This window comes from Oxyura jamaicensis, chromosome 5, assembly GCF_011077185.1.
Source record: "Oxyura jamaicensis isolate SHBP4307 breed ruddy duck chromosome 5, BPBGC_Ojam_1.0, whole genome shotgun sequence".
NCBI classification, from domain to species: Eukaryota; Metazoa; Chordata; class Aves; order Anseriformes; family Anatidae; genus Oxyura; species Oxyura jamaicensis.
The window spans coordinates 7,148,129-7,160,343 of NC_048897.1; the positions used below are offsets into that span (position 1 = coordinate 7,148,129).

Consider the following 12,215-nt stretch of genomic DNA (forward strand, 5'->3'; position numbering starts at 1 on the left):
CTATCATTTAGCTCTTTCAACAGTACTAGGTTATAACATAGGCCAATTTTCATCACAGTTTACTTACAACCTAACCTCGACAAGCATAACAAAGCATTGCAACCCATTCCTCTACTGATTCCTTCCGTTTCTTACTAACAGAAAAACTGAGATGTTGTAGGCAATAAGAAACTGAATCCAAGTCGAAACTCTTAAAAATCCAGATTTTAATAAGGGGAAACATGAAGTGAAATTCATCCTTTCCCTCCCCACCACCATCACCGAACACTTTAAAAGAGATCTGGTTAATTATTTTTTTTCTTTTACCAGTTGATCTTGATTTAGACGTTCTCCCTTGTTCATTCGTTCCTGATAATCATCAAGTTTACTCTGAAAAGGAAGAAGAATGTTATTACAAAGAGGCAAAATCAGGTTACTGCTTTTTCTACTTCTGTTAAGAAAATCAGGTACTGTATTATTACAGTAAATACTGACTGTAACTTATTACACAAAACATGCAACTGTCATTTAGAAATGGTACATGAGAAAATTTGCCTACTCGGTTAAAAATGTAAATACTTTCCCAGGAGACAAATATTTTAATCTTGTTTGCTTGGACTATCACTATACATCATGAACAACCTTAGTTTCTAAGACATTTCTCCTAGTGGAGAGAATGCTCTCAATGCACATTTCTTTTAGTCCTAATGATAAGAGTGCTGAACAGAGTTCTAAGCCTGAGCTTATCATCACTCTATCACTACAATACCAAAAACATAACTGCAAAAAATAAAATAAAAAGACACTGCTAATAAGATTCAGAATTCTAATTCTTTGTACTGGCATCAGTTAAGATAGTCTCAAAGAATTTAAAATAGTTTCCAATCCTTTGTGCAAGAATGCCCACCAACACAACTCATATTAATAGCTCTGGAATATTTCTGCTCAAAAGCATCAAGACTTTCTTTTTCAGGAGAAAAAAAAAAATCTGAAAGGGAAACATTAGGTTAATTTTCAACCGGACCAATTCTCTGATCTGCTTAAATACAAAACTATGCAAAACACTGATAAGTAGCCAAAAGCAGGTAAAACTTATGCATGCCCAAAATGAAAAAGGATCTACAGGGTAGGTTTTAAGGGTCTTAGAAATGAACCAAAGTCTTTAAGGGTAACATACCCACTAATCTCTAAGTTCTCACCATTTCTACATCAGAACTGATTGTATTTTTATGAAGCTTGTCCTGATCTTATCAAAAGCATTAACATGAATCCTTAATAATTATCTTTCCAATCTAGTGTAACAACAACAAAGAGAAACACTTCCTTCTGAATGTAAAAGAATTAAAACCCTAATGCAACCATTGTTTTAGAGTTTACACTTGCCACTGAATGACTTTTTTTTTGTGGTGGTGGTGCTGGTAGTGGCTTATTTTTGGTTGGTTGATCGGTTTTGCTTTTTTTTTTTTTTCCTAACTACTTTTGCTTTGTGACATTTCAGTTAAAATATTTCATTGATATTTTTCTAGCTAATTCACCTTCTGTGCTCACTATCAGACCTTTGGGAACGGCTGAAGTCTGTGAAACAGTTTAACAACAAAGCTTATGTTAGTTGATGCCCAGCACCACCTAGTCAAACACAGAACCACATTATGCAGCTTGGTCCTCTGATCATTACCCACAGACAAAGCAATTTATTTCTTCGAAAATCCTACACATTTAACCCTTTTACTACTTTGTCTTTCACTGCATTAGTCAGTAATGGCCTAAGCAAAATCAACGAAGAACTTCCTGAACTCCAGAAATACATTACTTGGAATTCCATGCTGGAGACAGACACTAGCACTGCAATAGTTGTTAAATGCAGCAGCCACAGTTGGAAATACATTAAAAAATAACTCTGAAAAGCATTCGGCATACTGGAAATCTACCACAACGCGAAATAAGGACATTTGACTCCTCCACATACTGTCTTATTTTAAAGTAGATGATGATGTTGTTGCATAATGAAAGTAGTAGTTCTCATGATTTTAGAGATTCTAGCTGAGATGTGGAGAGTTGAAAAGGCAGGATAAAGAGCTCACACATGCCAATGCCCCAGTGCAACACCAGCCAGGTTATCTGAAGCTCTCTGCTTAAGGTGGCTTAAGCCCTATGCTAAACTGGCATCACAAACAGATTTCAAGAAGTTTTTATTTGCTTAAGCCACTTACATGCTGCAGTTTTACCATTCCCTCAGTCACACTGATGTAATTGTTTGTGAGGCTGCACAGTAAATTTGACTGCTAATATCAGCCTGTTCAAAAAGAGTCTAAATAAAAGCATTAAAAAAAAAAAACACAATTTCAGTGATCTAATTTCCAACACAAGCCCATAAAATATCGTAACCGTAAAACCAACAGGATATAACACCAAAATGTAGAAGAACACTACCTAGATCAGCTTTGTTGAAGAAAACATATTGCAAAATAATGCTGCATAACACTCACATAATCCATTTTGCTGGCTAGGGACACAGGGGAGGGATGAGATGAAAATACCCTTGACTACTACTACAATTGTTTCAGAATAGTTTTTCCACACAGCCTTACTTCAGCATGGTTGGTATCTTCAGATTAAGCACATTGCAATAGCCTATTCAAATAGTATATAAGCTTTTCTTAAATGGTTAAATATTTTAAAGCCTAATGTAAATGCTTTATTAATTTGGTTTTCATTCTGCGGTTCTATCAACTAAAAGGCAAAGGATAATATGCCTATTTCTAGCCTTTAGGAATTGAAGAACAGCTAATTCTCTTCACTTTCGCTTCCCTGAAAACATCCATATTAGAAAAGTAAAAGCAAAAGAAGGAAATCCCTTTCAGCTGCAATGCAGAGGACAAAGTCGATGTGCAGTTCATTACACATTATCAGAAAGATCTCAAGCGCCAAGGTAAGCATTTTTCTATCATCCAAAAGAAACAGTAAGATCAAAATGTTGCATTACACAGAAGTATTAAGGAAGCACAAAGCTTTCTTTTTAATCTGCACTGTCAACTAACACCAATGTAACAGCACCATTAGTGCTGTGAAATAACTGCAGTAAAATTCCCACTTCACAACCTACTGCAGCATCTGCAAGATTTTAATTTTACCTCTTCCACAACTTTGCCCTCACTCATTATAAAGCATAAAAGCTAATCCAGAACAAAAAACATCAGGTGGCAAAGTGAACTTATGAATTGCCTATTAAACAGCTCACAAGTCAGCAGACACCAGCTCTGCGGACAAAACCAACATGCTACAGCTCTTTTTCCACTGAGATTCTTGAACTATTTTGGAGCCCCCTAGGAGAAAAGCGCTACACACAGCCTACGTGCTTGGGCAGGGGGAAGGCAGGGAGATGGTGGTGTTAGCTGTTTAACTATAAACCCTGTATCTTATTTTAATAGGAATCCAAAATTGAGTTACTTCTTGATGGTAACAGTCACCTTCCCCTCAGATTCAGGTTCTCATTACCTGAACTGCCTCCAAAATGTCAGCCTGAAGTGAAAGAAGTGCAGTTACATGACACTAGCTTCAAAAACAATACTGGTTTCAAAATGCCTGACCACTCAGCTGTGCTGTTACAGTCATTTTCAGTGCTATGCTATAAACCGGATCACTGGAATGATCTGATTAAAAATAACCCTTAAAAAAAAAGGGGGGGGGGGGGGTACAGGGAGCAGGAGGAGGCACTATATTTAACCAGATAATTTCAATGATATGGTTTATACCAGTTCCATCAGCACAACTGTACGTGACAAGCTGCGGTGTTGAAGGGGAGAGGGTGAACCCTTCAACCTGCTGAAGCAAACACTGCAATGCACACTTCCCTACAAGCAAAGAAAAGGTGGGTAGGGACAACTACTTCAAGTCTGTTTTCAGAGGTATCTCAAAAATTGCATGTATTTTTTTAATCAGCATTAAGCAATTAAGAAAATCCATAACCTAGCACAGTTCTTAGATCTCTCCCACTCAACCAAAATAAGCCAAACTATGAAATACAATTTTATTAACATTTTACATTTGCACATTATAATTTCTTTTTCTCCCACCATCACCTCTACAGTCACATAACAGCTTAGCTTTCAAGCAAAGCCTGTTCAGAAATGGTCAAAAAATCAGTCTTCCTATTTCCTCAGAAAAATAGGGAGGGGAAAAAAAAAGGAAAAATGTGACATAATTAAATGGTATAATGAATAAAAATTTAAGTTCAAAATCTCTCAAAAAACCATCCCACAATTCTCACATTCACTTTATTATTTCATATATAATATGTATACTTTAAATTATATATACATCTAACTAAATTATATATACACACCTAACAGAAGTCCCAAGAAGCTGTCTCAGTCTTGATTTATAACCAAAAAGAGGTAATGAAGTACTCCAAAACAGGCATGCTGAGAGCTCTTCACTTTAAAACAAATAATTTTTGAAGCTGTAACAGTTGTAAGCATTTTAACGATTCTTTTTCCCCAAAACTAAGTTTGACAGTTTAGAAAAAGCATCTCCATGACGTATTAGACAAGTTTGAAGTGAATGATACATGCCCATTCCACGGGTCTCACCATCAGCTTCCCCAGCTGAGACTGATCACAAAAAGGGTATTCTCCTTCTCCTTGTGTTAGCCCTGCCTACACACCAACGTGGCCAGCCTGACAGCTGGGTCAGGAACCTGATCCAGCCAAGCATGTATAGCGATAGAGATATAAGAGCAGTGGGGAGCGGGACCCACTCCATCCCAAAGCAATGCAGAACTGTGCAAAACTTTGAAAACTTTTAAATGCAAACGAGTAGACAAAATCTGCTTCTTAGTAACCTGGAATAAGTTAAGTCACAAATTAGTGAAACTCCTAAAAGTTCTGTCAACTGCATATGTATGTTCTCCTTCCAAATTACCCATTTCCTATACAAACACTATGAATTAATAAATAAGCTGTCTATATTGCAAGAGACCTAGATTTTGTTCCATGCACCATTTCTATTCCAAATGAGCTGCTTTTACAACAGCAAGGGAACTCTACAACACAGGTTTTTATTTGTGAATAAAGCTATAAAAGTTCCTACTTTTGACTCATCTTCTACATTATCAATACACCCTATTTGCATATTTGCTTTATAATACTTGACTTTTTCAGCCCCACTGCAGTGTGGAAACACCACCACAGGTACAACCTTCTCCCAGTACCTTCTGTTTCTTTTCCTTCTGAAAGAAGAGGAAAAGCAAAGCATCAGGTCAGTACGAGCAGGACTTAAATAACTGGAAGACCTTACACAGCTTTTAAGGGTCAACATAAATCTAGTTAACAGAACTTATTAACAGAAACAATCCCTATGCTATATGGAGAAAAAAAAAAAAAAAAAAAAGTTGAAACCAAAAGCTACCGAACACCAAATAATTTCACTGATAAACCTGCTCTGTTTTTAAGAGATGAAGCTTGGTTATCCAAAACTGGTAAGAAAGGAGGTCTCAGAGAAAGTTTCAGACTTTCAATACAGTTTCAAATAGTTTTACAGTTCCTTGCTTTCAAAAATATGCTTCCCCTCTGAAGACAGACTTGAATTAGCCCAGTACTTCATCTAGCATAGACTGTAACCGGACCTTTCTGAAGCCGTACTTGTTTTAAAGGAAATTCTAGATCGGCATTCCAGAAGAACCAACTTACATGTGTGGGGGAAGGAGGGGGGAGAAGAGGAGGTGATAAAAGAACTCCTTCTTTAAAGAACAGCGTGTAACAGTGATAGACCACAGTAACTGCTGGGATTAGCAATATACCCTGCATCCCTCAAGCGTTATTAAGATTGCAGAGAGAAGACTGTGGTGCCATGCCAGTAATAGGGAGGCGACTGCTTCCATCTTAACAGGACAGGACCTACACACTCTGCAAATGTAGGCTACCCCTAGGGCTGATCTGATGCCATAAAACCCAACGGCCCACTCAGAGGGCAAACTATTGACAGAACCAAGCTTCACAAGGAGAGGTTCTGGAGAGACACTCACAAGCCCTGAACATGCGAGAGGCCCACAGAGTGGTGCAAAAGCACTTCAGCGTGCTGACAAGTAACTTGGAACACGGCACCTTCCTGCTATCACTAGCTGCACCTACAGGAATAGAAAACTGATCTCAGCTTTCGCTATAGGTTGCTAGCTGTTAATCCAACACTTCATTGAATGGGGAGACAGCTGCCTCTTAAGTCAGATCAACCTGAAATACCCAACTACTGCTCCAATGCAAATTCATGCGTAATAACAGAGGCAATTTTAAGTATTAGTTTTTCAACCCAGTCTTGATTGTACTTACTCAGGAATTCAGAGACAAGCTGACAAAGCAACTGCATCTTAAGTTACCATCTACAGCTAAAACGCCCCATCTTCACAACTGTAACCTGAATACACCAAGCCCAAGTCATGTTAGCTAGCTCAAGCTAACATACTTCTTACATGCAGTCGCTCAAGAATAAGCTTTGTGATCACTGGCCCCTACCTTAAAACATGTTAGCAAATGAAGCATTTTGTCCATCTTGCAGAACATTTGGTTTTAAAAACTGTTCTCATGTAGCTCGCGCTATATTATTTGAGCTGAAAGCAAAAAGCTCTTTGTTTTTGCATTCCCCATTGTACAAAGACATAAGTTTGATCTACATTCAGTCAGCTTCATTTGGAAAGGATCTAGTCACCTAAGAACAGAGGAAAAAAACAGGGTATCATTCCTATCAGTTCCAAATATAAAGAGAGCACAGACATTTTCAGGCCATGTTCCTACATACGTTTAGAAACAGTAATTCAATTTATCCTAATCCCTTTTAATACAACCCAGACTAATTATTTCAAATAATAAGGTCTCTTTTACAAAAAAAAAATAAAATAGAATTTTTAATTTATGAACGCTCAGGTACAGCGCAGAAGTCAGGAATATTATGGTTCTGAATTCTGTGTTTTGCCCTTCACATTTTATCCTCCGAGCTTAAAAGGGAACATGACAACAATTTACTTCAATCTTCCTGATTTTTTTCATAAAGAAGAACCTTTATTTAACCAAAGGCTGCACATATCATTTAAGAGCTGAGATGGTACTTTTTACAGAGTATTTTTCATGCACTAGAAGAATGTTTTAGTGTCAAATATATTTTTATATTTGTTCTCAAAAATAAAGCCCTCAAGATCATCTGCTGACAAATAATTAAATGGTCAGCTAAGCAGGAGTTTTCTGTGAGCTGGTCTTTCAGCAAGAAAGATTTCTTCCTGAATTTTTCATCTCCCCCAAAAAGACATTCTCATCAAAAGACTGAAAATAAAGGAAAATGAATTTGTGTACTTAGGTAAATTTATCAAGTAACAATAAAATTAATGAAGTCCATGTGTACAGCAAGTTTTATTTTAAGCATGCGATGTTCTCTATAATAAGGAATGATGATTTGGTAAAGAATTGTTGTTTCCCCCACTAAAGGGCAGGCTCAATTCCACAAATTAGTAATTTTGCTTTAATACATCAAGATGAATTTATCTCATGACTGTGACAGTGTTTACATTAGAATCCTACTCCAGTAAGTTTCAGGATGCTTTCAGCCAACCAGACTTACAGAAATCTTTGAATTTTCCTTCATCTGTAAAAGAGAATACCTAGCATTTTTTTTTTAAAGAAAGACCTAGCTTTTTGTTTGTTTTTAGGGTCACACTGCTTAACACCATCTCTCCCTATCAAGAGGCTCTAAGTAATTTTAATAGAAGATCTTCCTTCAAGCCATTTCCTGAAAAAAAGGCAAGTCCCCTCTATATACCTGCAATGACACCAGTTACAAAAACATGGTGACAGCAGCCACAGATACACAAAAAATAACAAAAAACTAAGCCTTTAATGAGACCAGTAATTTTCACTCCATTCTCTCTGGAGTAATGGCTTTCCACACATCCTTCTAACTTAAGGTACTATAGAATCCATCCAAAAGGTCCATTCAAATAGAAAAGAATAGCTACACCAAATACAAATTAGGTGTAAATTATTTATTTTAAAAGGTGAATAAAAACACTACTATAAAAGAAGGCTGACTTGCACACCAATAATAGTGTGCTTATCCTCTTTATTTCTTCCAACCACAGAATAGATCAGAAGGCCTTCTGATTTTAAAAATACAGATTTTCAACATCACAGGAAACTATTTTCTGTTTTTTTTTTGCATGTGGAACACAATCGTTCTAAACCATTTTGTTTTATTCAAACCATTTGGGACTGAAAGATTTGCATTCTTTCTCAAGGACCAGAATTATTCTGTGTGTGCATATTTGTATGCATTAAGAAAAATATTTTGTCCTCTATATACAGAACAGTATTCAGACAAGGCTCAAGAAGAGATCCTCCAATTCTAGAACTTATCTAGAAGCTCCTGGCTTGTTTCCTTTGTTGCTTTGTTTGCTGAAGAAAGGGAAATCCAATTTTTTTTTTTTTTTTTTTTTTAAGTGAGAAACCACACACCACACAGATTTACAGCTACAAAGTCAAGCATGGATTGCTTAATTTTTAACTCACCTGTACAGGCTCATAGTTTTGCTTTCTATAAATATAAAACACTAGTCTAGACTACTAGAACCTGAAGTGCTAAGCTAAAAAAAATAATTGAGTAGCTATGCCTATACACTCTTAATAGAAAAAGAAAGAGATTTAGGGCCTCAGTGCAGGCCTAAAATTTTATTTTAGTGCTCCCAAATTTCAGTTCAGTAACATAGCGCCTTTAAGTAAGTCCGTAGGCTATGCGTCTGCTCGTATTTTACTGCTGGACACCTCATGCTCTGTAGATTAGGAACCCCTCCGAGGCTCCTTGCACCTACCAACACCGAGCACAGAGCGGGTGCCATATAAATCGCGAGCAGCTCCAGCACCCTCTTTCTCCTCTATCACAACCTCGAACGCTCCGAGCCCCGCCGGTTTAGCAGCGGCTACTTCTATAAATAACCGCTCGGAGGCCGCTTCCAGCTGACCTCAGCCTCCCGAAGGGGTGAGCTGGGAGCAGCGGGAGCCGCGAGCGGCCGGGCGGGGCGGCCGGCGGCCCCCGGCTTTGTGCGGGCTGCTGGCACAATGCAGTTCCGCCGGGGAGGCTGAGGCTGGGGCCGCCGCCGCCATGTTAGCTGCCGCTTCCATGTGCGCGGCCCCGGGGGCGGCAGCGCCGCCCGCTCGCCCCGAGGCCGGCCCCGGCCGGGAGGGGACGGGGATAGGGAAGAGAAGGGGAGCGGGGCCGGGGGAAGGCGGCAGCGAGAGCAGGGCCCGGGGAGGGGGGTGAGCCGCCGGGCAAGGCCCCGCCGCGACGAACAAAAGGCGGAAGGGGGGAGGGACCGCGCCGCACGGGGGTCTCGCCGACAGCCTGCGGGCCCCCCCGTTGCCCCCCCCCATCGCCCCCCGGCCGTTGCGGGGCGGAGGGGGGGGGCGAGCGCCGGGCTGGCTGCCCGTGGGGCGGCAGAGCCCAGGTGGGGGGGGAGACCCGGGAAAAGGGGCTCACGGACCCCCGAAAGGGGAAGGGGTAAGGCCGGGAGAGAGCAGCTCGCCCTTCTGGAACCTTCCAGCGGGCGGCCCCTGGGGGCGACGCCGGGAACAACCCGCCGCCTGCCTCGGCCGGAGCCGGGAGCGGGAGGGCACGGCTCGGGGAAGGGGCCCCGCGTCCCCTCAGCCGGAACCGCAGCGCCGGAACGCGGCGGCTGCTGTGGGGGTGGGGGTCGGCGGGGAGCCCCAGGGGCTGAACCCCGTCGTGAGGGCCGAGAAGGGGGCGGTCAGCGCGGGGGGACCCCTGCCAGGCACCTTTTTCTTCTCCAGGTTGCGCAGCTTCTTGTCGATCACTCCCAGAATCTGCTTCATGGCCTCGGTCTGCACCGAGGTGATGCTGCCGCCCGACGCCTGAGGGGCCGCTGCCGCCGCCGCCGCCGGGGCGGACTCGGTGGCCGTGCCGGCCTTGCCGCTGCTGCTCGCCGTGGTGCTGTTGGTAGCCGAGGGCATCTCTGTGCGGGAGGGAAGGAGGCAGAGAGCGAGCGCGCGTTACTGGCGAACGGGCCGCCGGAGGGGACACGCGGGAGGGCGGGCGCGCACTCGCCGCCGCTTCCCCACGCCCAGTGCGCGCGCACGAGGCCGAGCCGGAGCCGCACCTGCCGCTGCCGCCGCGCGCGCTCCCTCCTCCCCCCCCCTCCACCCGCCGCGAACGGACTCGGGGGCGCGCGGGCGCGGTCACGTGACGGGTGGCCTCTCGCCCAGCCAACGGTCACCGCTCGGCCTCCCCCACCCCCCCCGCCACCCCTCACCGTGTGCGTGACTGGCCCGCGGGAGGGGACTGGGTGCGCCGCGCTGTCTCTCAGGGGATGGCCGCCTCAGCCGACTCCGGCCCCGCCGCCCGCGCTGCTCCTGCCGCCGCCGCCGCGCCGCCGGGGGAGAGAGGCAGAGACAGAGAGAGGGCGGGAGCGCGCACGCGAGCGCGTAAGGCAGGCGGCCCCGGGAGCGAGCGGCGCCGGGTCCTCGCCGCCCGCGGCTGCCTTCCGAGAACGCCTGAGCCCGCCGGCGCCGCGCTGCCTGCACTTCGGCTCGCCTGGCGCGGGGCTTTCAGGCGTGCATTAGGGCGCCCGAGCGTCGGACACAATAGCGGGGAGGGGCGCGGCGAGGACCCCGGGCGCCATCAGCGGCCCCGCGGCCGGGCCGGGCACGGCGCCCAGCCCCCCCCCGCCCCCCCCACTGCCCCTCAGGGGGGCCGCGCCCCGCTCCCGCCCTCAGGGCACGGCCTCGGCCGCCGGCGTTAATTGGGCCTTAACGGCCGCGGTTGGCTCGTTAGTCTCAGACTGGGATTAGCGTTAAATGTCACGGCGTTCCCCAAGCACACCCTCTGAGCACAACGTACTTAAACATTTTTATATATTAAACTTCCGTGACCCAAAGCTGCGCGCTGTCCAGCCAACGAATCTTGGCTGAACCTTCACCTCTACGCCAACAACCGATCGTCACCTCAGCATCTGAGGAAACCACAGAGAAGGGGTGTTTTTTCTTAAAAAAAAAAAAAAAAACTTTGAAAGATGGCTAAGCGTTCTTACTGAGGCAATTTGAAAATGAAATACCGCTGCCTGCAGCAGGCCGGGGACTAAACGACATTGGACACAGTTTAGTACATGCATTTTATTGCCGTTTTGGAACTAATGGATGCAAGATGTTAGGAACATAAAGCCCTAAAATCCACTCCCCCAAAATAGCAAATTTGAAGCGAAGTTTTCAGCTGTAATTCCAGTTTGGGATCTTATTTCTACTTTAAGTCAATACTGGTTGATCCATTTAATCCTGTATCCACAGCGGAGTACATCAACACACCTGCGCTGTTCCTCGCACAGCGTGGCCAACCTCGTGGTTCACCTCCACTAGAAGGGCGATACCTTGTCGTCCCTGACCTCACCCGATCCCTGTGCACAATCACACAGTCCTTACCCCTGTTCCATTCTGATTTCTGCTTCCTGTGAGTTACGCTGGTAATCTACCAGGAAACTCTTATTTGACCTCATGCTTTAGTAGCTAATGGTCAGATTTTTCTTCATGGCATCTGCAAATACTGCTTTATACACTTTTCATGTATGTCTGCATAGCGGCTCAGTGCTTTGTCATTTTCTATTACATTATTTGCTTTCCAGTTCACTTTTTTGTGTAACACATTATAGGACAAGTGTAACAAATCAATCAACCCCATGTATTTCAGTTGAATAAAGTATAAAAGAAATGTCTGCAGATAATCAAAGTCAATTTATTTTCACTGTCCACTGGGAAGTTTTAGTTCATACCCTAAAAAGATTTAATTTTTATGTAGTAATTTATTTCTGCAATCCCCTTACACAAGGATTGAAATCACCCTTGTTTTCCCCACGTCAGATGCAGTTTCTTAATGAACATTTCAAGCACACTGAGGCTTTATGACCATGAAATACAATACCTGAAAGTGTGGAATTGTTCCATCCACTGGTATTAATTTCTCCTTTTTATTACATTGCCATTGCAATTCTGTATAAGCTCTGGAAACACAACAGCTTAGGAAAATTTTGCTGCCAAGTCCCAGAAGCCTAGTGTAGTTTGTACTCAAAGCCTGTCTTTCTTAACGCAAAAATCTGCAAGAAAAAAAAAATAGCCGATGGAAGAACTGGTGACAATAAATCAAAAGTACATGCTGGACCTGAAGAAAACCTTGATTTTGCTTATCCACCATGATAAGAT

General features: G+C 43.6%; 1 protein-coding gene across 1 annotated transcript in view; it reads right to left on the reverse strand.

Annotated features, from left to right (window-relative positions):
• The window catches only part of CAPRIN1 (cell cycle associated protein 1), a 34,803-nt gene extending 24,318 nt beyond the window's left edge, over positions 1-10,485 (reverse strand). Inside the window, exons 1-3 of the mRNA XM_035326901.1 lie at positions 10,280-10,485; positions 9,786-9,982; positions 307-369 (exon numbers count right to left, since the gene is read on the reverse strand). Of these exons, the coding sequence (XP_035182792.1) occupies positions 307-369; positions 9,786-9,980 (258 nt within the window). The 5' untranslated portion in view covers positions 9,981-9,982; positions 10,280-10,485. The remainder of the gene's footprint in view (positions 1-306; positions 370-9,785; positions 9,983-10,279) is intronic.
• Between the last annotated feature and the right edge of the window lie 1,730 nt (positions 10,486-12,215).